The sequence below is a fragment of the Pipistrellus hanaki genome, assembly GCF_964339955.1.
Source record: "Pipistrellus hanaki genome assembly, chromosome: 1".
NCBI lineage: Eukaryota > Metazoa > Chordata > Mammalia > Chiroptera > Vespertilionidae > Pipistrellus > Pipistrellus hanaki.
In genome coordinates this window covers 167,708,013-167,735,780 of record NC_140503.1, presented here as the reverse complement: position 1 = coordinate 167,735,780, position 27,768 = coordinate 167,708,013, and the positions used below count along the sequence as shown (strand labels likewise).

Below are 27,768 nucleotides of genomic sequence, written 5' to 3'. Positions count from 1 at the left end.
AAAGGTCCCATACACTGACTGACTCCAACTCCCTCCCTCTGAGCTCCAGTGCTGGGGCAGAAGCTTGAAAGAAACCAGGGACATACTGGGAGGAACTAATTGTCTGGCATCTGGGCGAGAGCTGGGTGGACAGTTTTATAACAGACAAAAGTCCTGGCAGAGGTCATTGTTCCTTTTCTGAGAGTCCCTTCCACACTGAGCTGACAGGTGGGCACTATATCTGAGTCTCCATCAAGCTTGTTGAACCAGACAATTAGCAGAGATGTTTTGGTGAAAACAAACAAAAAGTGTTAAAATTATAATGAAAGTACTTCAATTGTCTTTTTGAAAAGTATACACACTAGAAAGTGGGATACATTTGTAAGGTATTATGGTTTTACTTTCTCCTTTATTTTCCTTTGGATTATTGCCACAAACAAAAAGATATCCCTCCTTGGATATAATTAGTAAGTATGACCCAACTGGTCAAAGGACCAAAATAAATTTTGTTTTATGCCAATCTTAATTTTAGGTGAACTCTGCTAAGAACATTGAGAAGCTATCATTCTTATCAACAAGAGCATCAGACACCAGCATTCCTATTGGGAAAAGTACAGGTTGTACAACAATATATTGTTACTATCTGTTTTTGCAAACTTTCAGAGAGTGAGGGAATTAAAATGGCATTACTTCAACTTTTTTTTTTCTTTCCTAACTGGAAATTCTCAGCGCTAGTGTTTACAAACTAGGAACTTATTATCTAGACACAACCTCAATCAATGAAACAAAATCACTGAAGGGATATTTTTGCTTATGGAAGTTCCTTTTCTACATATTGTGCATGGATAATCTAATTTATACAATTACTCCATGAATATAAGAAATAAAAGCTTCACAAAATAATACTTAAGCCAATTGTATGTGATGAATTACCATACACTAGAGGCCTGGGTCATGAATTTGTGCACATTGAAAGGAAATTAATTCTAAGAAATATTTTTAGAGGCCAGGGAGGGACCACAGGAGGGCTCCAGGGTGTGTCCAGCCCATCTTGCACAGACCCTATCAGCTGGACCCCAGCAGCAAACTAACCTACCAGTCAGATCATCTGCCCACGGGTGGTCTGTCCACATCACAGCAACTGGTCAAACTGTCAACCGATCAGTCAGACACTTAGCATAATAGGCTTTTGTATATATAGATTCTCTTTTTATTCTATCCTATTAAATTGTATTTAATTCCATTATATTTTTAAATACTAATTAAAACCCACAAAATTGATTTTAGGACCTACTAATGCATCATGAGTTGTTTAAAAATACTGTTCTAGTTTCTTGATAACAGAGCTAGTCTTTGATGGCTGATGTCCTTGTTAGTGCCATACAAGATGCTTAGAAAGAGATAGAGCCGCTAGGCCCTTGACTCACCCTGGCTATCCTCTACCTTCAGTCTGATTATCAGTCCTGACCTAGTGTTGGACATCTCTAGTCATTCCATAGGGTGAAGTGTTTGGCATTCAAGTGGCACAGTATGTAGGATAGTCTCTGGGCTGTAAACACTCGGGGGCTAGTAGTTGTCATTGTCCCCACATTTCTGTTTGGTACCTAGTATAAACTACATTATTTTTTAAAGTGCATTGACTTCTAGGAGGGTTTAAAAAATTGAAATGCACTCATTAGAAATAAAATTCCTCAATCCCTTCTTTCTTTGTTGAGAGAAAGACTGGCTTGGAGCCAATGAGCTTCTGAGTCAGTTTTGAGTTTGAATTTTAACTGTACCTTTGAGGATCTCTACCTGACTTCCGCTTCTATAAAGTGAGAATAATGATACCAACCTCATAGTATTGGTATCATTACCAATTATTAAAATTACATTATGAAATGCTCAGGCACTACACCTGACCCAGAATTGGGACCTAGGAAATATTAGTCTCCCTCCTTTCCTTTGGTACTTTATCACCAGAACACATATCATTATCAAACAGCAACGGCCACAATCCCTGAGTTAACACACAACCCACTAACCGCACCACAGACAAGATTATTTCTTTAGCAGAACCACAACCCGGTGCTACAGACAGAAAAAAAAATAGCAAAATGAATGTAAACCACATTTCCCAAAAGAATCAAATTTAAAAGCCAGAAAGGCTTGTCAACCACAATGTTTATAAGACGATAAAGTGTACAGAGTGTCTGGAAATTGAGAGGCTGTCTTGGCTTTCTTTTTAGTGTAAAAAGATAAGAATCAATAAACATAGTATATAACTGTGTCAATTATTTATTTCTTCACCGAGTCAGACTCAACAAAGGGATTATACCCATGTCCAGTTTCGTGTGGTTGGCAGCAAAACTTGAAAGCAAAGGAATCATCAAGCATAAACAGAGTTAGGATTACCAAATCTTAGTCATCAACAGTGTTCGCTGATCTGTCTTCTGTTCCAAAATACCACATTCCAACCTCCATCAAATTTCACTCTAAAATCTACTGCAATTATTTGATTGTGTTTCTTATCTGTTCCTCTAGAAGAGCAAACTTTACCTCCCCCCTCCCCACCCAGGATATCTACATTCTAGGAAAATGCCAAACATAGTAGATGCTAATATTTTTTCAAATTTTTTAAACATATGTCTTTATTGTTGAAAGTAATAGAGATGTCCCCTTTATTGTTTTCCCACTGACATCCCCCTTCACCTCCCACCCACTCGTCCTAGGCCTTTACCACACTATGGCCTGTGTCCTTGCATCTAAGTTCCCAGGTTAATCTCTCCCCACCCACACCCACACCTGCTTTCCCTCTGAAATTAAATCAGTCTGTTCCATGCTCTGTCTCTGGATCTAGTTTGTTCATCAGTTTTCTTTGTTCATTAGATCCACATATGATTGAGATCATGTGATACTGGCTTATTTCACTTTACATAATACTCTCCAGGTCCCTTTGTGTGTGTGTATGTTCCCTCCCCCCGCCTTTCTTCAAATATTAACCATAAGAAGGGTAATGTGGTTAACAGAAAATTTTGGTAAGGATTTTTTCTTTAATGCTGGGATACCAAGCTTTGATATAATGTCACTGATAACAAGATTACTGCCCTTGTTTTCAAAGCTCATAAAGTAATTTACAAATATAATATTTGTAAATATTACAGAAATAATATTTGTAAATATATATTTGTAAATATTTGTAAATCTCCAGCCATATCATTACCATCAGCAGTGTTTCTAGTTAGAAGTATGTTTGAGAACTTTCAGGATCATGCAAAGGGTTCCTCTAATCTTTCTAGCCACACCTTCCAATCACAATCAAACAATCTCATAAAATGTGCACACTAAATAATACTTAAGTAAATGTAACTTAAATGTAGAGTGTATCATATGTGATACATAATCAAGCTCTCCTCTTTCCCTTTTCCTCCAAAGTTCCCACTCATCTGTCCTAACTGGGTCTCAGGGTTCTTCAATCTCCTCCACTTCAAAATCTTCAAAAGACATACTTCAGAAGCAGAACCTTACTCTTGACAGCATTATCTTCAGAGTGATGCCTCAAGATTACAGATACTGAATGGCCCTCCTGAGACCACAACCTCTTATCTTTCTAACTTTTCTATTCTCTTAATTTTCACTGAACATGCTAACTATCCATGGAGACTTGAAAGTCTCTCAAAGATTCCCACCATCACCATTTTTTTTCCAGTTTATCATTCATATCCTGCTTCATTTACCTTCCAATCAGTCTGAAATCTGGTTAGTCAAGTCTGCAAGTGACTCTCAACATAGTTTATCTCAGACTAACCTCTCATCCGTGCTTCCTCCCATTCTCTTTCTGTTTTTTTATCCCTATGCTACAAAATATTGCTGAAGAAATTAAATCATGGTATCAGTGTAATTTGATTGGTATCAGTGTAACTTGATACTTTCTAGTCCTAGTTGAGCTTTTCCTGATATTTTACAACATGTTTGCTCATTAAAGTCAACTGCTTTTGAACTTTCAAAAACTGTTGTCCAAAACCCTTGGCACTTCTCATATCTGCCCTGTCATTGGCCCTGGCCACTCAGCAAATGACCAATCATCCTACTTTACTATGATGATCCATAAACTTACCTTCTTCATCCTCAAAATCTTTCTGGATCGTCACCATTTTCTCCTTTTACTTTCTTGATAGTAAAGAAGATTAACCCACCTGTACTACATTTGCTAAACATAAGCAGTCAGAAATCTGATTACTTTACGTCAACTATTGAAGTACAAATTTATGTATGACTTATTCCCTTTACTTATAAAAGCTATTCTTAATTTTACTTATTTCATGATTATATTATTTTCATATAGTGTTTACTTTCAAGTACATTTTACAAATGTGAATTGATTTAGTTTTCATAATGATCCTATGAGGACTGTTTTTAAGACTTTAGAAGGAGTAAAAATGTCTCAGTTGGCTGTAAGCTGATGGGATGTAGAATAGACAAAGGAAGAAGAAGGAAGGAGAAAGAAGGAAGAGGAAGGAGGAGGAGGGGGAAGAAGAGAAGGAAGAATAGGAGGAGGAAAAGGAGGCAGATACAATGAGAAAAGCTGTAATGAGAGATTGTATGGTCCAGAAAAAAAAAAAAAAAAGAAAGAATAAGCTGTTTTCTGTCTTTCTATTTCTCAGATCCAGCCCCAGGTAATCACTTGCTATTTTCTGCCCTGGGCATGTATTAACTTCCTTCTTAGTATGTATCAAATAAATACCAAATACCACCCACCCTCCCCACACACACATTACTTTTATTCTACTTATCTTGGTTTGATACAATTTTAATTACTTGTGACCAAACAATCATATTTTCTTTGTGATATATTTTTTTTATTTTAAGTGTTGTTTTTGTACTTTTAAAAATATGTTTTTATTGATTTCAGAGAAAAGAAGGGAGAGGTTGAGAGAGATAGAAAAATCAATGATGAGAGAGAATTATTGATCAGCTGCCTCCTGCATGCCCCCTACTGGGAATCAAGCCCAACCCAATCAAGCCCATGCCTTGATCAGAATCCAATCATGGCCTCTTGGCTTATGGGTCAATTAGTATTCAACCACTGTGTCACACTGGCCAGGCTATGTCTTTATTTTTTTTTTAATTTTAAATACATGTACATAAGCCAACCAGAGAAAGATAAATATCATATGATCTCACTCATTTATGGAATATAATGAACAACTTAAACTGATGAACAAAAACATGTCCAGAGACAGAGAAGCATCCATCAGACCGTCAAACCTCAGAGGGAAGGTAGGGGAGGGTGGGGGTAGGGGGAAGAGATGAACCAAAGGACTTATATGCATGCATATAAGCCTAACCAATGGACATAGGCAGTGGGGGGGGGGGGAGGGTGTGAGGGCATGAATGAGGGGTACTAATGGGGGGATAAGGACACATATATAATACTTTAATCAATAAAGAAATTAAAAAGAATACAGTGCCACTGGAAATCACATCTACTGTTGCTGTAATGTAAGATGTTTTAACCACTTTAGAAAATAGTTTGGCAGTCATAAAGTTAAACAAGCATTTACTATTTGACCTTTCAATCCCATTTCTAGGTATTTGCCCAAAAGTAATGAAAAGATATGTCCAAACAAAGACCTGTAGGCTATTTTTTATAGCAGCCTTATTTGTAATTGTTAAAAAACTGGATACCCAAATGTCCATGAACTGGTGAATGGATAAATATACAACCACAAAAAAATAAAAAGCATGTACAAATGGACAGAGTCAAGAAGAATAAAAATAAAAATAAAAGTATTTCTGGTATATAAATATATGTGGATATTTAGTACAAAACATTAAAATGTACTATTGAATAGCATTCAAAAACCAAATTATTGATTCTTTATTCATAATTCTTCTAGCTTATTTTCATATTGTGACATTGTGTTCATATGACATTTTTATTTGTGATTTATACACTCATTTACTGACTTCCTCAATTTTGCTTCCATAAAAACAAAATTATCATGATGTTATTTTCCAAAAGGGTTTTCTCATAACAAACACTATTTCCATCCAGAAGTTTCCCTTTATCCTGTGTTTAACTCACTTTTGTAAATTTGTCATATCACTGTAACTTGCTGTTTGAGTATATAATCATGGTAGTATTTATTTAATCAGGCTTCTTTCGTAAACATTTAGAAAACAATTTTAAGAAGGTAGAGATGAAAGCCTAATTTAGAGCAACTTTTAAAAATCTTTAAAAATTGTCCAAAGCCAATATTTCCTAATGCTTCTTAGTGTAACTTGAAAGGATTTTAAATCATTGAAAATTGCTCAAATCATCAGAATCCTTATTACTAAAGTTAGTTAATAGAAATAGCTAACATGTATAGGGAGTATATAGGGTGAATATTAAAGGACGTTATGAGTTTGGAATTTACTCAATTTTGCATGTCTTATGAAATCTGTCATAGCACCTTGTACATAGTTGGTGCTTAGTAAAGGTCTATTCAATTGAATGTCCACTATTTTCTCATTTTTGCCATATACCAAGTCTGTTATTTACTCTGAGCCTCCTACACACCACTTAGTAAGTAGCAAATTTCTGCACATAAAGTCATAGAAACACCTTGAGGTGGATTTAAGAGCATTCCAGTTCTGGAGGTAACATCTGAACTGGTTTCTGATTCAGAACAGACAGGGTCCACACAGTCTTCAGTTCTCCACCTCCCCTCCCCCCCTCTCCCCCCCACGTCTGCCTCCCAGGTTAAGCTTCAGATATACGAACTGGCAGCTGCTCCTAGTAAAGGCATGCTCATTCTATCCTCTATGCTTTTGTTCATTTGGTCATCTCCTTCTGAAATGTTCCCCCCACACGTTAATCTCTACATTCAGCTGGGAAGATCTCATCTTTCCTTAAGACTCAGCTCAGGAGAAACTTCCATAGAAATTTCCCTAAACTTCTCTAAGAGTTCGACCCACTCCATTGAGAAACAAAGTTACTGTATTTTCCAGTGTATAAGACAACCCCCCAATTTTTACAGTTAAAACATAGGTTTAGGCCTATATTCGCTGTATAAGACTAGCCCCCACTTCTGAGGCAACACCAGTTCTTTTTTACATGTGTTCTAGTAAAAAGCCTGCTCAGATTGGCCAGAGCCAGAGAGGCGGTCTATTCAAAAAAGAATTGGTGTTGCCTCGGAAGTGGGGGGTAGTCTTATACAGCGAATATAGGCCTAAACCTATGTTTTAACTGTAAAATTAGGGAGTCGTCTTATACGCCGGAAAATACGGGTATCCCATCTCTGTGCTCTTTCAGATCCTGGGTATATATCCATTATGGGATTTATCAGGTTACTTTACAACTTTCTGTTTATACATTTGCCTTTCCCATTAGACTGTTTGGTGGTAGTTGATACATCTTAGAGTAGGGGTGTTGAACTCAATCAGAGAAGGGGCCAAAATCTAAAATCCAGCCTAAATCGCGGGCCAAATGGTTTACTGAACAGTCATAAACTGACAATGTCATAAACTGACAGCGGAGTGCAGTGATGACAGCGCGGTGCGGGCCACATTGCAAGGCCTGGCGGGCTGGATTTGGCCCGCGGGCCTTGTGTTTGACACCTGTGTACTTAGAGCTTTTTGTATTCCTAAAACCAAACTAGATCCCAAATTCATAAATGCTTATTTGTAAATGTATAGATAGAGAAAAGAAGGGAAGGAAGGGTTGAAATAGTGAAGAAATCAATCTGTGTTAGAAAGATAATTTCAGCTGCAATATGAAAAATGAAATATGTTTTTTCAGGGCTCTTTAACAGTGACTGATGGAAACATGCCTCAAACTGGATTTATAAGAAAAGATAACCCATTGCCAAATAACAAGGAAAGTTAATGGATGAGGTAGGACAAAGCTATGTTTGAACAATGTCCTCAATAATCCTATGTTTGTTCAGGCCAGGTCTGTGCTTTTCTCTATGACAACACAGTTCCCAGGCAGGCTCTCCCTAAGCAATGGCAAGACTCCAGGTTCCTATTGGACCACTTTAGCAATCCCAGCAAGAAGCAAGAGCTTGTCAATTCCCATCATTCCTACACGATTTGCCTTGTCTCTGAATCCACCAATCTTAACTTAATGACTTCACTTTGAACCCATATTGGCCTGGGCAAGCGTGTAGGCAAGAAAAGGGACCAATGCTGCCTTAGGGTTACAGACTCCCCCTCCTGAGTTCAAAATTGAAGTCATCTTACCTTAACCCCATGGATTGATAAGAGCAGAGGTGAGCATTTCCAAAGGAAAACCAGGGTTCTATTTTAAGAAGAAGGTGGAAGGGTGGGTGTCAGGCAGGTAGAAATAGCAGATGTAGTGAAGATTGGAAGAGGAAGTTAGCAATGACAATTAACTGAGTGCTCTTAGACAGAGAGATGAATGATCTTTGGATCTAGTGACATGTTAAGGCATCTTCATTTTCTCCCTCCAAAGCAGAACCATTATACAACGAAGTATCACTGTTAGAGATGAGGAGGGAGAGCTGGTATTTAGGTCAACAAAGTTCTCAAGGCAAGCCAGGATAAAGCAGAGCCATACATACCTACTCATTCCTTAAAAAAAAAAAAAAAAAAAAAAAAAAAAAAATTAATTTAAAAAAAAAAATATATATATATATAGTTTTATTGTTTTCAGAGAGAAATGGAGAGGGAGAGAGAGAGAGAAACATCAATGATGAGAGAGAATCATTAATCAGCTGCCTCCTGTATGCCCCAAACTGGAGATTGAGCCTGCAACCCGGGCATATGCTCTAACTGGGAATTGGACCATGACCTCCTGGCTCATTGGTCAGAGAGCTTAACAGCTTTCCCAAACTCAACCTCTGAGCCATACTGGCTCAATGTGCAACATTCTTGCTGGCTTGACATATAACAGTGACCCTAGGTTTTGAGGGCATATTACATTGTGGTAGTCAAATCTGAAAGGTACAATAAAAATTATAGAGTAGAATGAAACTTAATAACTTGAGCTTCTATTTTAGAAGTAATTTTGTTGGGTTAATGATTGCATGAATTCATAGCTTCTGCATATAAAAGTGGCCTTCAGCACATGTTAAAAAAAAATTAGTAGGCTTCGTAGCATTAGTGGTCTTAAAATTTCCTTAGAGAACTGAGAAACCAAGATGGCTGCATAGGTAAATGCCTAACTGCAGCCTCACGCAACAATTTCAAAAAATACAACTAAAATATAAAGTAGACATCATCCAGAACTACAGGAAAGTTAACTGACTGGAAATTCTACAACTAGAAAGAAAGAAAACCAGAAGGAAAATCAGAGGAGCTGTAAAAGCCTAAGGTACGGAAACATGGTGTGCATGAGGGGAGAGGACAGAGCCGAAGAGGAGGGGCAGCCGAGTGCCTGGTTGGTGTTCCCTAGCGGGAAGGAAATAAAAGCTCCGGACTGTGCTGAGCCCCAGTTCTGGGTGAGACCCTGGGGACCCAGGCTCATACAGAGGGATTCTAAGCTGTAAGGCAGAAACTCAGGGGAGCAGCGAAAAGCAGAGCCCTGGAGTTGCGCACAATGCACGCAGAGGACAGACTGTTGACTGTGCCGCTGGATTGCCCTAGCAGAAAGTAGACAAAAGCTCCAGACTGCACTGAACCCCACTTCCAACTGCACTGAACCCCACTTCTGGGCTCATTGGGGGAGAGACTAGACTGTCTGGTAGTGAGCGAAACTCGAGGGCACCTTTCACTCAGAGGTGCTTGCAGGGAATACCAAAGGACACTGAGGAACACTGAGACTCAGGAACCTCAGAGGATGGGGCTGACAGGAAGCCAAGGCTGTAGGCTCCACCCTGAAACTCCACCCCATCCAAGCTGAGCACAGAGGCTTTTGAATAAGGCTGTCTCCCGGCATAGACACAGCTGATCCTCACAGCCAATTGGCCTGGAGGTCAGTTCCTCCCAGTGATACCAATAACAACTAAGACTTAACTACAAAAGGCTGTACACACAGTCCACAAAGGGGTGCACCAAAAGTGTCTACCTCAGATAACTGGGAGGCTGACCCACTGAACCATATAGGACACCTTAGCACACAAAGCCACCCTACCAACACATGGAAGCAGCGAACATGCTGAGACAAAGAAACAGATCATAAATGAAAGAAATGGAGGACAAAAAGCGACTGGATATAGAGTTCAAAACCACGCGTATAAGGGTTTTCAAGAATTTCCTAGAAAAGGCTGATAAAATAAACAAGACCTATGAGGATATGAAAAGGGATCAACTAGAAATAAAGAATACATTGTCTGAAATAAAAAATATTATACAGAGTCATAAAAACAGAATGGAAGATCACAAGAATCAAGTCAAAGATTTGGAACACAAAGAGCCAGAGGACACTCCTCCACAGAAGCCAGAAGACAAGAGAATCCAGAAAGTTGAAGATAGTGTAAGAAACCTCTGGGACAACTTCAAGTGAACCAACATCAGAATTATGGGGGTCCAAGAAGATGAGAGAGCAAGATACCGAAAACATATTGGAAGAAATTGTGACAGAAAACTTTCCCCACCTGGTGAAAGAAATAGACTTACAACTCCAGGAAACTCACAGAACCCCAAGCAAAAGGAACCCAAAGAGGACCACACCAAGACACATCATAATTAAAATTCCAAAAGCAAAAGACAAAAAGAGAATATTAAAAGCAGCAAGAGAAAAGTAGGTAGTTACCTATAAAGGAGCATCCATCCGATTGTCAGCTGATTTCTCAACAGAAACCATGCAGGCCAGACAGGAATGGCAAGAAATATCCAAGGTGATGAATAAGAAGAACCTACAGCCAAAAATACTCTACCCAGCAAAGCTATCACTCAGAATTGAAGGCCAGATAAAGAGCTTCACAAATAAAAAAAAAAAAAAAAAAAAAAGCTAAAGGAATTCATCACTGCCAAACCAGAATTATATGAATTGCTGAAGGGGAAGAAAATAAAGATAAAAATTATGAACAACAAATACATAACTATCAACAAGTGAATCTAAAAACCAAGAGAACTAAAAAATCTGATGAACAATATTAACTGGTGAATATAATAGAATCAGAGGTATGGAAGGGGAGTGAACTGACGATTCTCAGGGAAAAGGGGAGAGGGGGGTGTGGGAAGAGACTGAACATAAACTGTGCACCTATGGATGAGGACAATGGGGGGTGGGGAAAGGGCAGAGGGTGGGGTGGGAACCTGGTGGAGGTGGGAAAATGAGGAACTTTTGTAATAATATGAACAATAAAGATTTATTTAAAAAAAAATTTCCTTAGAGATCAACCGAAGGAATTGTAAGCATGCATATAAACATAACCAATGTATACAAGACATGGGTGTGGGGGGAGGCAGATGAAGGCATATGGGGGGGGGGGACAAGGGAGGCTGGGGGGAGGTCAAGGGGGGGAAGAGACATATGTACTACTATTTGTAATGTTTCAAACAATAAAAAAATGATTTTATGTTTCTTAGAAAAAAAAGATAGAGGAATGTATGGCATTCTTTTGATGATTTTTTTTCTAAGTGAGAAAAAAATTTCCTTAGTATGGGGTTGTCATAAATTAAATCATGGAAATGAGATGTTATGAAAGGAGAAAATTTTTTCACTTCCTTTCTGAACGCAAATGATTTTGATTCAACAAGTTCAATGAGTCACATTGTAAGTCATTCTGTAGGTAATGATTTTTGGCATGCCTCATCCTTTTGGCTGCTACTGTAGATAAACTGAAATTGTACTATTTCTGAGTACTTGTTTACATCAATTCTTTGGGTTGGGTCTGGGAATAATTATAGATAATACTTTCTATTTCTGGGCAGCCAGCCATTCATGCCCGTAGCAAATATTTTCCCAGAAGTAGATTGGTGAGAATTTTCTTTTTACTTTATACAGGAAATGATTGAAACTAAAATTTTAAACAAGCCTTGAATTTCAAAAATCTACTCTAAGATCCCCAAAGAATATAGGTGCATTGCTTTTTTAAAAAAGCCTAATGCTGAAAATTAAAAAAACAATGATATATTAAAAGATGTTTATTGGAAATTTTTTTCTGTTTGCATAAAGACTCACCACAGAGTGCTTCTGTTTAACTAAGTGTCTTAATCAGTTCAGGCTGCAATAGCAAAACACCATATGCTGGGTGACAACAAACATTAATTTCTCACAGTTCTAGAGGCTGGGAAGTCTAAGATCTAAGTGTCTGCAGACTTAGTATCTGGTAAGAACCTTCTTTCTAATTTGCAGGCCTTCTTGCTGTGTCCTCACTAGGGGAGAGAGAGAGAGAGAGAGAGAGAGAGAGAGAGAGAGAGAGAGAGAGAGAGAGAGAGAGAGAGAGAGAGAAGTTCTCTGGTTGTCTCTTCTTATAAATGCAATAATGCTGTCCTCATGACTTCATGTAAACCGAGTTACCTCTCCAAAGCTCCATCACCTAATATTATCACATTGTAGGGCTTCAACATATGAAATTTTGGAGGACATAATATTTAGTCCAATACAGTAAAGTTGAAAAACACTACTTCTATTGTGTTTCCTTAACAAATATTATATAACACTAATATTTGCTAACGTTTTACAAATGTAAGCACACTTATTACTCATACCAACCCTGTAAGGTGAACGCTATTGCTGGCCCTCTTTTACAGAAGGAAAACAAGGGCACAGAGAAAGTTAAATAAATTGTCCATAATCAGATAGCTAGATGGCATGTGAATGTGTAGCTGGGGTTAGCCTTAACAGCTTTTCCAAACTCTCTGCTCCTGAGGCAGGCCATTTTCTGCACATGAACCCTCCTCACAGCACTGGCAGAATATGTTGCCCATCCCAGAGGCCTGCATCCACTCTGGAAAAGCAACTTAACCCATCTACAATTTAATCTAAAAGGAGATATTGATGGTGAAAAATGAATTACAGTCATCCCTCCATATTTGTGGAGGACTGGTTCAAGGACAGGCCCTCCCCACCATGCTCAAGTACCTTTTTAAAATGACATAGTATTTGCATATAATCTGGGTATATCATCCCATTTCCTTTATATCATATCTAGATTACATATAATACCTAACACAATGTAACTACCACGTAAATAGTTGTTATACTGTATTGTTTAGGGAATAACAAGAAGAAATCCTGACATGTCAGTACAGACACAAGCATGGTAGACCTAACTATACAGCACATGTCAACAAAGACAGCAACGTTAAAATATATATATATATATATATATATATATATATATATATATATATATATATATATATATTGTGTGTGTGTGTGTGTGTGTGTGTGTGTGTGTGTGTGTGTTTCTGAGGTTTGTTGATCTGAGGATGTGGAACCAGCAATAAGGAGGGCCAACTGTTTCCAATGAGGTGGCTTCAGATACACAGATTTTGAAATGTTTTAATGTAATTCTTATAAATATAAATTAGCACATTGATAGGCACCCTGACTGGGTAGCTCAGTTGGTTAGAATGTCATCCTAATATGCTGTGCCAATGTTTGAGATTTAATCTCCAGTCAGGGCACATGTAAGAAACAGTCAGAGCATTTGCAAGAATTAACCAATGAATGCATAAATAAGTGGGACCACAAATTGATGATGTCTCTCTCCCTTCCTCTCTCTTTGAAATGAATACTTTTTTAAAAAGTGTTTTGTTTTTTTAAAGTACATTAATGACAATTTCTCAGGGAAGAACCACAGGAGGCAGGCAAATTCAGATGTCATGGAGTGGAATATACTAATTTAATATTTATATATTTCAAAGAACACATCTGTTTGCTGCTAGTGGAGTAAAGGCAGAAGTCTCTTTCTGGTGTCAATGGTCTTTTCTGCCCATGGAGAGCACTAGGAAAGTGGAGTTCCTGAGCCCACCGAGGCCCTCATAGCTTTTCAATTGGTGTCAGGAAGGAAAAACAGCCTCCTGTACAACAAAAAATGTTGCCCCTGGATTAGGAGATTTGGGAAAGTCCGAGAATTTCAAAGACAAGGAAGTTGAGGGATTACAACATTGTTATCTCCAAATAAACTCTGAGTTAACCTCTTCAATGGTCTGCCCCATCATTCTTACTCCCCTGTGCCATGAAGAAAAACATGACACCAAGTGTGATTTATTTGAGCTCAAAGACACCAGGAATAAAACAAACATTCTTATGTTTAATCTGAGATGACAGATGTATCTTTAAGGAGTACATTTCTTTCAGAGATGAATAAAAACTGAGGACCCAAATTCACCATTGGTGGGAATGCATATTGGTATAACCACTATGGAAAAAATAGTGTGGCAGTTCCTCAAAAAATAAAAAAATGGAATTGCCTTATGACCAAGCAAATTGCTTCTGAGAATATATCTGAAAAAAACCTGAAACACTAATTGGAAAGGATGTATGCACCCTTATGTTCATTGCAGCGTTACATACAATAGTCAAGATCTGGAAGCAACCCAAGTGCCCATTATTGGATCAGTAGATAAAAAAGGTGTGGCATATACACAAAACAGAATACTACTTGACCATAAAAAATAATTAAACCTTACCTTTTATGACAGTATGAGTGGATGAGGGTATTATGCTAAGTGAAATAAGTCAGTCTGAGACTGACAAATACCATATGATTTTATTTATATGTGGAATCTAAAGAACAAAATAAACAAACAAACAAAATAGAAACAGACTCGTAGAGAGTCTGCCAGAGGGACAGGGCTTAGAGGACTCAGAGAAAAAGATTAAGAGATTAAGAAGTACAAATTGGTAATTACAGAATAGTTACAGAGGTATAAATACAGCATAAGGAATATAGTCAATCATACTCAATAGTTACAGAGGTATAAATTACAGCATAGGGAATATAGTCAATCATACTCAATAATTATGTATGGAGCCCAGTGGGTGTTTGAAACAAGGAGTGGGGAGACACTGTGAATTACACAATTTTCTAACTGCTATGCTGTATATCTGAAGCTAATACCAAAATATTGAATGTAAAGTATAATTGAAAATGTTTTAAAGTATATAAAGAAAATATAATTATGTTGAGAGAAAGAACTCAGACAAAAATGTAAATTTCATTAATCATTTATAAAGAGCTCTAAAAGATGTAAAATGATATAAAATGATAAAAAGATCAGTCATTGCCTCAACATAAGGCAACTGGACAAGAAGTGGGAGAAGATTGTAAAGGACTAATAGGAAACTTTCAAGAGGGACGGATATATTCATTCTTTTGATTGTGGTGGTTGGCGGTGTAAGAATGCCTATGTATGTCCATATTCAGAATAGTATTCACTTGAAATATGTGTAGCTTATATTGTTTAACGGTTATATTTGCAATGCATAGGTATAGAGGTAAAAATTAGTGTAAGAAAACAAACTTCAAAATGCTTCCTTTTCGGAGAATCAAGAGACCAGGGTGGGCACTGGTAACCTATTTTAATAAAAACAAAATAACATTTTACATTAAAGAAAAAAGAAAAGGGGGGATAGATAGATCAGAGAGGCTGTCATACCCCTCCTCTCTTCAATCCCAACCACTGGAGTTTCCTTGAGAGAAGTCCTTGTCTCCCCTGCAGAAGTGGCTCAGCCTCCACCTGGGTCTCAAGGTCTGACGCTCCTGCCCAGGGCACTGGGGTCACCGGGCGCCCCGGTCACCCTCGCCGGCAGCAGCTCCTGCGGGACAGCGCCTCGCTCCCGCTTAGGGGATCGGGGCAGAAGAGGAACCTGGAGGAGTCCGCACAGTCACCTCGCGACGTCACCCGAGTTCCGCACCTCCGGGGCGGGGCCCGCGCCTTCCGTGCCTACCCAAGGGGACACGACGTGCGAGCCCGGGAATTTCCCCCGCCCTGCGGTTGCTACCTTTCCGTTTCGAGCATGGATAAAAGGGGTTCCTCCGCCTCGGGGAGCCACAGATCTCACTCCACCAGCTCTCCAGCCACCAGCTCTCACACTCCAGACACCGCACTCAGCACCGATCCTCCGATCCTCCAAGCTCAGCCCCATGGCCCGCACCGCCACCGCCGCCTCTGAGCCCCGCGCTCCCAGGCTCCTCAGGGCCGCGCTCCTGTTCCTGCTCCTGGTCGCCGCCTGCCAGCAAGCTGCAGGTGAGACTCCGCCCTGGGCGCCCCAGGAGGAGAAGGGGGGTGATGGGTGGTGGGCGCCCATGGGGGGCATCCCGCTAACCCAGCCTGTGGTCCCCGCTAACCGAGCCTATTGACCCCACAGCGGCGCCCGTGGTCACAGAACTGCGCTGCCTGTGCTTGGAGAACTTGGATAAAATTCACCCCAAGTACATCCAGAGTGTGAAGGTGACCTCCCCTGGACCCTACTGCGACAAAACAGAAGTCATGTAAGTTCACCAAGCTCTGCTCCTGCCACCATCCTTGTCACCTCCACTGTCTATATGCCCCCACCCTGGCCCTAGCCCGCCCTCCTGTCTCACCTGGGTTCTCCCTTCTGCCTGCAGAGCCTCTCTCAAGAATGGACAGAAAGTTTGCCTCAACCCAGCATCCCCCCTGGTTAAGATGATACTGGACAAGCTGTTAAAGAAGTGAGTTATGTGACTAAAACAGTCCTTTGGGACAGATGCTGGCATCTGCCTCCTGAGACTATATCAGGGAAGCCCAGGGTGTAGCTGAAGGAGGGACAAGTCATTGTTTTGCAATTAGATTTGCCACCACCATCATGAATGTGCTCTGGTGCCCACCACCACCATCCCCCCTCCATCCTCTTTTCAAATGCGAGTGGGTGAATGGGTAGTCCTCTAAGGCTAAATAGATTCGGCCAATGATGCCAAAGGCCTGTTATCCATTAAGGACTATAACATGTTTGCATTTTGTTTTATTCTTCTTGATCTCTTGGGTCCCTGCTGAATGCCCAGGGTGATCATGCCTAACTTTGAGCCTACCTCTGCCTGTTTCTTCCCTTCCGTTTCTCTTCCTTGGGAAGGAATATTTGACACTCTACCCTCCACACCCACCTTGAGAAACCTAGTTTTATATAAAATCCGGTTGCTTTTCACACTGAGAAGTGGAACCTCTGGTTTGAGACAACATGGGCCTGGGCAGTTTTATAGTGAAGAGCAGGGACTTTGCAGCACGACTGTCATAAGGTCAAATCTAAAATCTCTGGGAAAGTTTTTTAATCCCTTTGAGCCTCGGGGGAAATGTTCTGTATGAGGATTACGTGGAGTCATGCGTGTACATTTTTAGCCCAGTCTGACATAATCAAGTTGAGTCCACAGTCCCACTTCCTCAGTAAAGGAGCAAGCTGTCTGCTGTGCAGAGTAGAAGACACAGTGGGGCCTTCTGGGTCCAGGGTCTGGCCAGGGTCTGCGTGCAGCCGTTCCTCCGGCTCCAGGGGCCCTGTGAGGGAAGAGGGCTTTCTGTAACACCCGTAACAATAACCCTTTTCTCACCTTAGGGGCAGCACCAACTGAGAGAGAAGAAGCTCAAGGTGGCAGTTCCTAAAAGGAAGTCCCTGCTCTTACAGGACTGAAATGAAGACGGGAACAGCTGGATTCAATAGACAACTAGAAAGAGATTACTGTATTTATTGTTTTTTAAAATCAGAGATCTATTTATTTATATATGTATTTATTTTCAAAGCTTGTATTTTAACATTTTAATGTATTTAAAGGTGTGAAACATGTGAATGTGTTTAATCTAACATAACTCAGTTCTGATTGTTATTTAATTTGAAGATGAGGGGTTTTAAGCATCTCATCGAACTAATATTTATTGAAAGACCATTACGTGCCAGGCGCTGTGATGGAAGGGGAGGGGGGTTTATGGGAGGGGAAAATCTAAGCAATTTGACAATGAAATAGATCAATGTTAGGGTCAGGGAAAGAGTATGCATATGTGTTTTTGTACTTGTTTAAAAGAATGTCACTTGTTATTTATTGAAACTATTTTATCACTCAGTCAACATTTTGATGTTGAAGATTCCTTTGGACATTTTATGTCTTGCTTGTAAGGCATAATGCCTTGTTTAATGTCATTCTGCAATGTCTCTTTGTCTTAGAACAGAGAAGTTAAAACTACTGTTACATTTTTACAAATGGTGTCAAAATAAACGTTTTGCAAAATATAACATGTTTGGGTTTTGTTTTATTCTTCTTGACCTCTGGTTCCCCGCTGGATGCCCAAGGTGTTGTACAGTTGGATTGCAGATCATGCTTTACGTTAAGCCTCCTCCTGCCTGTTCCTTTCCTTAGAGGAGGGAACTACATTTCTCTTACTTATGAAGAAATATTTGACACACTACCTTCCCCACCTATTTTGAGAAGCCTAGTTTTACATAAATTCACTGATCAATTCATTATTTAAAATTAGCGCTTTATGAACTTCTAAATGTTTATAAATATTTTAACAAGACTCCTATTAAATGCTTTTGGTATGTGGTTGTTCAAACAAATATGCAATTTTTCCTTTTTAATGAGGCTGGGCACAAAAGATGAAAAAGTGGGTTCCTCCTTAAACACTCAAGCAATTTGTGTTATTTATAATATTAATATCCATTATTATCTATGGAGTTAAAATACACTCTTAAAGTAAAATACGTGACAAAGTAACACAAAGGGCAGACAGGGAGATAAATAGACCTATTTCTTCAATTGTTAGAGAAAAGTATTAAGTTTAGGAAAGTTGTAATGGGGCAAGATATATTAGCATTTTTAGGGCAACCTTTCAAAAGGAAATGCCAAACTTTGGATATAAAATTCTAAAAAGGAGATACAATGGAAAATGAGGAAATACCTCAATATTAAAAAAGGTGACAAATGAAGAAATAAAGGAGCAGAACAACAGGTGATGCGAGAGAGAAGGGGCAAATCTTTGCTGAAGAAGCCTCGTACATCACATATTGGGTCGGCAACTAAGTAATTGCGGGTTCCACACATATATGGCTTCAGTTGAATTTTTAGGTTTGCAGAAGTAGTACAAATGTAAAACACATTTTGTATTTGATAGTTGGCTATTCAGCTGTTAATCAGTAAAAAAAGTTTTTTGATCTGTTTTGTAGTTTTTGTTTGGCGTTCGTTGAAAAATGGAAAATCAAAAGGAACATTTTCGTCATATTTTGCTTTTTTATTTCCGCAAGGGAAAAACGCATCACAAGCTCATAAAAAGTTATGTGCTGTTTATGGTGACGAAGCCTTAAAAGAACGGCAGTGTCAAAATCGGTTTGCCAAATTTCGTTCTGGTGATTTTTCACTCAAAGATGAAAGACGCTCTGGTCGTCCAGTTGAAGTTGATGACGCCCTAATCAAAGCAATAATCAATTCGGACTGTCACAGTACAACACGTGAGATTGCAGAGAAGCTTCATGTATCACATACATGCATTGAAAATCACTTAAAACAACTTGGCTATGTTCAAAAACTCGATACATGGGTTCCTCACGAACTGAAAGAATCACAGTTAACGCAACGCATTAGCAGCTGCGATTTGCTAAAGAAACGTAATGAAAATGATCCATTTTTAAAACGACTGATAACTGGCGATGAAAAATGAGTTGTTTACAACAATATCAAGTGGAAAAGATCGTGGAGCAGGCCAGGTGAACCAACTCAAACAACATCAAAAGCTGATATTCATCAAAAGAAGGTTTTGTTATCAGTTTGGTGGGATTACAAAGGAATTGTCTACTTTGAACTCTTACCATCCAACCGAACGATCAATTCTGATGTCTACATTGAACAACTAACGAAATTAAACAATGCAGTTGAAGAAAAGCGGCCCGAATTGACAAATCGAAAAGGTGTTGTATTCCATCATGACAATGCAAGGCCACACACATCTTTGGTCACTCGGCAAAAATTAATGGAGCTTGGTTGGGATGTTTTGCCACATCCACCATATAGTCCTGACCTTGCACCATCTGATTACTTTTTGTTTCGATCTTTACAAAACTCCTTGAATGGTAAAAATTTCAATAATGATGATGATGTCAAATCGTACCTGATTCAGTTTTTTGCTAATAAAAAACAGAAGTTTTTTGAACGTGGGATTATGATGCTGCCTGAAAGATGGCAAAAGGTCATTGATCAAAATGGGCAATACATTAAAGAATAAAGTTATTTAGTTCCATGAAAAAATTGTCTTTGATTTTCTTTAAAAAATCCGCAATTACTTAGCTGCCGACCCAATAAATAGTGTCTCTCCTTCCGAAAGAGGAACTTACTTCCCTTCCTCCTGTGTGTGGAGGCCAGTTGGTGTGATTTACTTCCAAAGAAGAGATTAGGGAAAAAAAGGAAAAACAATAACGTTACAGTGGAGAATTTGGCAGGTACCACCTTAACCATGTGGTCGAGATTATTATCACCCATTGTGTTATGGTAATATAAGTACTCCCCCACATGATGTGAAGAGGAGGGCACTTCATCTCCATAATATTCTTCCCAAGCCTATAAGCTCAGTATGATCATCAGAAAATCATCATAAAAAAAGCCAAACTGAAGAACATTCTACAAAATCCCTAATAAGTATTCTCCGAAACTGTCAGTCATGAAAAACAAGACAATACTGAGCATCTGTCACAGATCCAAGAAGACAAAGGAAACATGGTGACTAAATCCAATATGGTATGCTGGATTGGATCCCAGAATAAGAAAAGGACATCAATGGGAACTTTGTGAAATCTTAGTGAGAGACTAGAGTTTAATTAATAACAATGTTATTAATTAAATACCAAATATATGTATTATAACTGTACCAATGTACCAATGTTAATCACCTACCTTTGATAAATTATTATAATTATACATTTTTCATAAATCTGAAGTTATTCAAATTTAAAGTTTATTTTTAAAAAGACAGGACAAATGGAATAGAAAGGCAGTAGACTGAAATCCAACTATAGTAAAAATTACAATAATTTAAATGGAACAAGCATCCCAATTAAAATTGATTTTTTTTTTTACTTTTTAAATACAGACTACAAAAACAAGACAAAATATGTATGCTGCATAAAAAGTCACCCTTTAAATATTAGATCTCAAATAACTTGAAATTAAAAGAATTGAGTGTTCTATCATGCTAAAACTGACAGAAACCTAATATAGATGTACTAATGTATTAATTACTTGTAATTATTAATCTATTATTGATATAAATTATTAGCATATTGGCTAATTTATATATTAATGAAAGCCTGATTAATATATTATGACACAAAGAAAGAAGTAGACTTAGAGATAAAGAAAGCTGATTTAAAATAAAACAGGGGCAATATTATAAGAAACAAATAATTCTAAAAGTTTATGAACCTAACACCATTTATTAAAAATACAGGCCGGCATTGCTCAGTGTTTGAGGGTCAACAGGAGGATGGGGTTCGATGCCCAGGTTGAGGACTAGATCCCCACTGTGGGAGATCGATGGTTCTCTCTCATCATTGATGTTTCTATCTCCATTTCCCTCTCCTTTCCTCTCTGAAATCAATAAAAAAATATATTTTTAAGAATTTAAAAAATATATATGAAGCAAATGGAAGGAAACTAAAAGGATCAATAGATGAATCCTTGGCCATAGTTAAAGATTTTAGAAAACCTCTTTAAATATTTAATAGGCAAAACAATAAAGAATCAACAACAGTATAGAAGTGTAAAGCAACATGATCAACCAACTTGGCCTAAGTGATGTATATAGACACTTCACTTAATAAATCACTTTCCCCCCAAAAAAAACACAGGGAATATTTTACAAAAGAAACATATACAGACCATAAAAAGTGTATTGACAAATTTCAAAATGTTGAAATATTTAAGTATATGTCATAGTACGTTTATAACTCATCTCTCAACTTCCTAAAATTTGCTTTCATTATACAGGAAGCATCAAAACAGGGTCATCATGCTGTTTCCATGCGTGTTATAACTAAGCGTGATAAAGAGCATTTCCATGAAGACATTTCCTCACTTCCTATATCTATTTCTTGACATTCTTTTGTAATGTTGGCATTCCTTTTTTCTTTGGTTTATATTATTTGTAATGCAATTACTCATTACTACTTCCACAAAAGTCTTAAACAAATCTTAAGTAAGTGGAAAGAGAAAGTTTATATTGAAATCCATTCTTTTCAAAAGCCTCAGAATAATGCCCAAATCTAATATACTGGATGGTGCTCAGAGATAATTGAAATGGATTTAAGCAATTATAGATGGCTGGAATCAGCAGATGTCTTTCTTTACTATAGAAACAGGAGGAAAAGACTAGCTGTGATCCCTTAGATTTTTATTTATTTATTTATTTATTTATTTTTTTTGTGGGTTTGGACAAAACTAAAAACTGTGGACCCCCTGAGCCCAAGGTAACCTTCCCTCTCCCCAACAGCTCCAAAATAAGCACCAGCTCCTAGTTCATGGATTCATCAGCGCCCTCTAAGCACACGAGGAGGTACGCACACAGGGATTACTATTGTAGATCTCTCTGGAAGTTCCAGAATTTCACAGAGAAAGGAAACTATAGAATTGGGACACTTTGTCCTAGATAAAAAACCCTGAGTTAAACTTTTGACACTGGTTATCCCCTCACCCCTGATATAACACAAAGTGTGACTTAACTGTGTTTGTAAAATACCAGATGGACAATTTTATGTATAATCTTCTGTATCGTCTGAGAAGACTGAGCTACCTTCAGAGAGTGCCTTTATGCAAAGGAAAATAAAATCGTCCAGCCAGAAGTTACTTAGGCGTACGTAATCGGGAAAATTCAGTCCGTTTCCCCCTCCACACATTCTTTCGGAATGCTGCTAATAGATTAGCGTTCCCAACGGGTGCTGTCTCCGATAATAAGTGACATCCGCTCTTACTAAGCCACTGGCTCCCGCATTGGGAATTTGGAAAGAGAACCTCACAAAGCCCGCCGAGTTCCTGCGGAGGCCAGGCGGGGCCGCACCCCAGATCCTCCTCCCTCAACCCCAACCCCCCGCCCCCCGCGACCGGGAACGACCTGCAGGTCCGGGAATTTCCCAGTTCCTGAGGTTGCCCGCTTTCCGCCTCGAGCATGGATAAAAGGGGTTCGTCCGCCTCGGGGAGCCACAGATCTCGCTCCACCAGCTCTCCCGCCACCAGCTCTCACACTCCAGACACCGCACTCAGCACCGATCCTCCGATCCTCCAAGCTCAGCCCCATGGCCCGCACCGCCGCCGCCGCCTCTGCGCCCCGCGCTCCCAGGCTCCTCAGGGCCGCGCTCCTGTTCCTGCTCCTGGTCGCCGCCTGCCGGCAAGCTGCAGGTGAGACTCCGCCCTGGGCGCCCCAGGAGGAGAAGGGGGGTGATGGGTGGTGGGCGCCCATGGGGGGCATCCCGCTAACCGAGCCTGTGGTCCCCGCTAACCGAGCCTCTTGTCCCCGCAGCGGCGCCCGTGGACTCCGCAGCAGAGCCCGTGGCCAGAGAACTGCGCTGCCTGTGCTTGGAGAACTTGGATAAAATTCACCCCAAGTACATCCAGAGTGTGAAGGTGACCTCCCCTGGACCCCACTGCGACAAAACAGAAGTCATGTAAGTTCACCAAGCTCTGCTCCTGCCACCATCCTTGTCACCTCCACTGTCCCGATGCCCCCACCCTGGCCCTAGCCCGCCCTCCTGTCTCACCTGGGTTCTCCCTTCTGCCTGCAGAGCCTCTCTCAAGAATGGACAGAAAGTTTGCCTCAACCCCGCATCCCCCCTGATTAAGATGATACTGAAGACGCTGTTAAACAAGTGAGTTATGTGACCAGAGTCCTTTGGGACAGATGCTGGCATCTGCCTCCTGAAGACTGTATCAGGGAAGCCCAGGGTGTAGCTGAAGGAGGGACAAGTCATTGTTTCACAATTAGATTTGCCACCACCATCAGGAATGTGCTCTGGTGCTCCCCCCTCTCTCCCCCCCCCCCCCCCCACACACACACACCATCCCTCATCCCCCTCCATCCTCCTTCAAATGCGGTGGGTGAATGTGTCTTCCTAAAAGAGTAGGTGGATTTGGCCAATGATCTCAAATGCTTCCTGCCCATTAAGGAACAACGCTGTTCATCTAGGCTGCTTTAAGGCAGAAAAGTGGAACCGCCTGATTTGGGGCAACAGGGGCTTTTAAATCTTAGTGGTGATGACTAAGGACTTTGCAGGGATCCTCTGCTCCAAATGCATGTCTAGGCTACTTTTACTATTCCTATACCAGGGAGAACGTATTTAATCCCTTTGAGTCTCGATGATATGGGGGAAATAAGAATATCTACTTCATGGGGTTTGCTATGAGGCTGAAGTGATGTGACGCATGTACTTTTTTTTAGTGTAACATTATTTTCTGGCTTTTTGAAGCTAATAATACAAGTGTGGCCACAAGTCCCTTATTCCTAATTAAACAGCATCCAGTAAGCCTGGCATTTTCTATAAAGTTAATTGGCTAATTTGAAAAAGCTCCTAGTTACCCAGCTAAGTTTCCAAGTCTAATAAGCAACCATTTTCTCATCACAGGGCCAGCACCAACTGACCTGCAGAGGAGGAGGAAGCTTTATTGTGGGGTCCTCAGTGGAATCGGAGTGAAAGAAGAGACACAAAGAGCGCCTGAGGCCACCTGTGTTTAATTTGTTTGACTATTTCTTACGAGAGTTCTTCTATTTATTTACACGTGAATGTATTTATTTTTCAAAGATCTATCTAATATTTAAAGGCATGGAAGTGTCTGGTATTTGCTGTACTGTTATTTTACATGGTCATGTTTATGTCACATCAAAGCTGGTTCTGCCTGTTATTTAATGGATGATGATGCATTTTAAATGTTCTCCACTCAACTAATATTTTTATTTGGCTGGGTGGGTTTTCCCACCCACTATGATAAAGGTTGGAGATAAATAGTGGGGTTTTCAAGCAAATAGGTCACAGGGAAATGTTCTGCTTTTGTACCTTTGAGAAGAATGTCAGTTGTTATTTATTGAAACAGTTTCACAGTATGTGGTCAACATTTCTGATATTGAAGGAACTAACGTTCTAAATATCCCTTGGACATTTTATGTCTGCCTAGTAAGGCATAATGCCTTGTTCAATGCCCAGTATGCATTGTTTCTCTCTACTTTGGAATAGAGAAGTTAAATATTTATGGATGTGTTTTTGCAAATAAGATAAAAATAAAGATTTTTTTACAGAAACTTCTTGCTTTGGTTTGTTTTAATATAGTGACGTCTTGTTCCTCCTGAATACCCAAGTGCTATAAACTTATAATAGACTGTAGCTCACACCCACTACATGGCTGATATTGACTGGCACTTCTTTTAGTTTCACTCCTGGTCATGAAAGCTTAATTGATACATTTTGAAAGTCCTGCAGGCCCTCACTTTAAGAATCCCTGTTTTAGCCCTAACTGGTTTGGCTCAGTGGATAAAGTATTGGCCTCAAGGGTCCCAGGTTCAATTCCAGTCAAGGGCATGTACCTTGGTTTCGGGCACACCCCAAGTAGGGAGTGTGCAGGAGGCAGCTGATTGAAGTTTCTCTCTCTCATTAATGCTTCTAACTCTATATCCCTCTCCCTTCTTCTCTGTAAAAAATCAATAATAAGAAGAAAAAATCCCTGTTTTACATAAAAGATTCATTATATTTTAGTGTAAACAATCTGTTACTTAATCCTGGCTGTTTAAAATATTTCAAATGTTTATACATATTTTAAAAGAGCTCTCAACGAAATTAATATGTAAAATTGTTTTTCAAACAATTATACATCCAATTCCCTCTTACTGAAGCTGGAAGCTAAGTTGAAAGGTGGATTTGTAGTAGGCAGGTCAATAGGTCTGAGTACTCAGAGCAGGAAGGACGGCCAGTTGCAGTGGGTCACCAGCATGAGAGCCCCTAGTGCCCAGCAACTGTCAATACTATAAGCCCTTGTAAGACCATTCCCTGGGCATGAATCCGTGGGCCTGGGAAATTCTGGACTGGCTCCAGGCCCAGAAAAACAGCAAAACCAGGCTAAGCAAGCCTTGGCTGACCTCAGGACCAGCTGCAATGACCAATGCCCCAGCACTACTGACCAACCAGTGGAGACCATGATCCTGTGAAGACACACCAGGAAAGCTAATGGATATCTTATTGAGATCTACCCCTGAGATCTCAGATAAAGGCCCTCAGGATGCAGGGCCCAGAGTGGCTCTCTCTGTAGAGCACACCCTTGCCTTTCTCTTTTCCCCACCCCTGTCCTTTCCCAGGACTGATCTATCTCCCTCTCTCTCTCTCTGTCTCTGTCTCTCTCTCTCTCTCTCTCTTTCTCTCTCTCTCTCTCTCTTTCTGTCTCTCTCTCTCTCTCTCTCCTTTTCCCTCTCCCCCCACCCAAGCTCTAAGGGACCTTCTTTTGCTGTAACTTGTTTCCTGAGTCCATTTCTTCTGTGGCGCACTTCTTTGACCTCAGTGACTTTTTAAGGAAACTTGAGTCTTGGCTTTGAATTCTTCTCTTAGCCACAACTCAAGAACTGTGATTGCTGAACTGCCTTAACACCTGGTGCTATTTTCCTACCACTAACAGATTCTTCCTCAGAACTCAAATAATTTGTGCAATGCAGGGGCAAAAGTAGATTAAAGCAAGTGGTGGAGGACTTCCTCTAGGTAAATCGTCTAGTAGAGAAGGGTTTTATTTCCTAGCCTTCATGGAAAGATAACAGTCACAAGTATAATGCTGTTCCAGTGATTCACAGATATACTAATTTGATTAAATGTTTCTAAATCTGTAAATTTGAATTTACATTACCCCAGGATGGCAGGAACACATCTAGCTTTCACAATAGACACAAAGGCTGGCACCTAATGATAGGGGAAAGGAAAGATCTGAGTCACCTGGAAAAGGAGGGAAGTTTGTGCATAAGTTGGGAGGGCCAGCTAGGTGTTCGCTTGTCTCTGACTCAGCACCTTTCCTGAGTCCCTTGCCAGCCTTCAGTAGGAGGAAAACGGTGGGTGCATGACCAAGCTTGTCCTGAACATCTGGGTACAGCTATTCTGAGTCTCCTTGAATATATAATGAATGAAAATTCATTATAATAGTTTCTTCATAGCCCTAATCGGTTTGGCTCAGTGGATAGAGTGTCAGCCTGAGGACTGAAGGGTCCCAGGTTTGATTCCAGTCAGTCAAGGACATATACCTTGGTTTCGGGCACATCCCCAGTGGGGGGTATGCAGGAGGCAGCTGATCAATATTTCTCTCTCATCGATGTTTCTAATTCTCTGTTCCTCTCTGTTCCTCTCTCTTCCTCACTGTAAAAAAAATCAATAAGATATATTTTAAAAAATAATAATAGTTTCTTCATAAATGCAATGGTATTTTCTCAGATTTATAATTTGTAAATTGTAGGAGGTGAACAAATGCAAACCATTCTGGAAGCTCCATAAAAGCTAGCACTGATTCCTTTCTTAACCCCTTTAGGCAGTGGGAAATAAAACTTCCTTGGATTCCTCTTGTGCAAAGTCCTAGCTTCTTCACATACTATAAATACTAAATCTGCAGCTATTTGTCCAGTTAATTGCTCTGATCCTAACAGATAATAAAACTTCTGTAATCTCTCCCATAAGGACCCATTGGTTACCTCTCGAACTGTTAATGGTGAATCAGAATCAGATGTTAGACCTTTGTCCTTGACTTTGGGCTAAGAAAAAAATTCAGAGGCAAGGCTCAAATACAAGAAAAAGGTTATTTAGAAAGTCACAGAGGCAGAAGTGAGCCAGGGAAGTGAGCCACACACCTGTGCCTTCCCTACCCCCACTCCTCCCTTACCCCCCTCCTCCCAAGCTTGTTTCCTTTGCCCCAGGGGTAAGACCTGAGGCAAGCAGGAAGTAACACACATTCATTGTGAAGTGTGTCTTCT

At 39.8% G+C, this 27,768-nt stretch overlaps 2 protein-coding genes across 3 annotated transcripts; both read left to right on the top strand.

Annotated features, from left to right (window-relative positions):
* Positions 1-15,840: 15,840 nt before the first annotated feature.
* LOC311623272 (growth-regulated protein homolog alpha-like) lies at positions 15,841-18,031 on the top strand. The gene is made up of 4 exons (XM_084885290.1): positions 15,841-16,053; positions 16,175-16,298; positions 16,416-16,499; positions 17,372-18,031. Exons 1-4 carry the CDS (start codon positions 15,951-15,953, stop codon positions 17,385-17,387), a joined length of 327 nt encoding a protein of 108 aa, XP_084741416.1. The 5' UTR covers positions 15,841-15,950; the 3' UTR covers positions 17,388-18,031.
* A 4,921-nt stretch (positions 18,032-22,952) lies between these two features.
* On the top strand, positions 22,953-25,077 carry LOC311623190 (growth-regulated protein homolog alpha-like). Of its 2 annotated transcripts, none has more exons than XM_084885083.1 (4): positions 22,953-23,186; positions 23,308-23,452; positions 23,570-23,653; positions 24,407-25,077. In XM_084885083.1, the coding sequence occupies exons 1-4, from the start codon at positions 23,084-23,086 to the stop codon at positions 24,420-24,422; spliced, it is 348 nt and encodes a 115-aa protein (XP_084741209.1). In that variant the 5' UTR covers positions 22,953-23,083; the 3' UTR covers positions 24,423-25,077. The 2 variants fall into 2 exon arrangements, with proteins under 2 accessions (XP_084741209.1, XP_084741210.1); XM_084885084.1 differs by having other exon boundaries at positions 22,955-23,186; positions 23,329-23,452.
* The last annotated feature ends 2,691 nt before the right edge of the window (positions 25,078-27,768 follow it).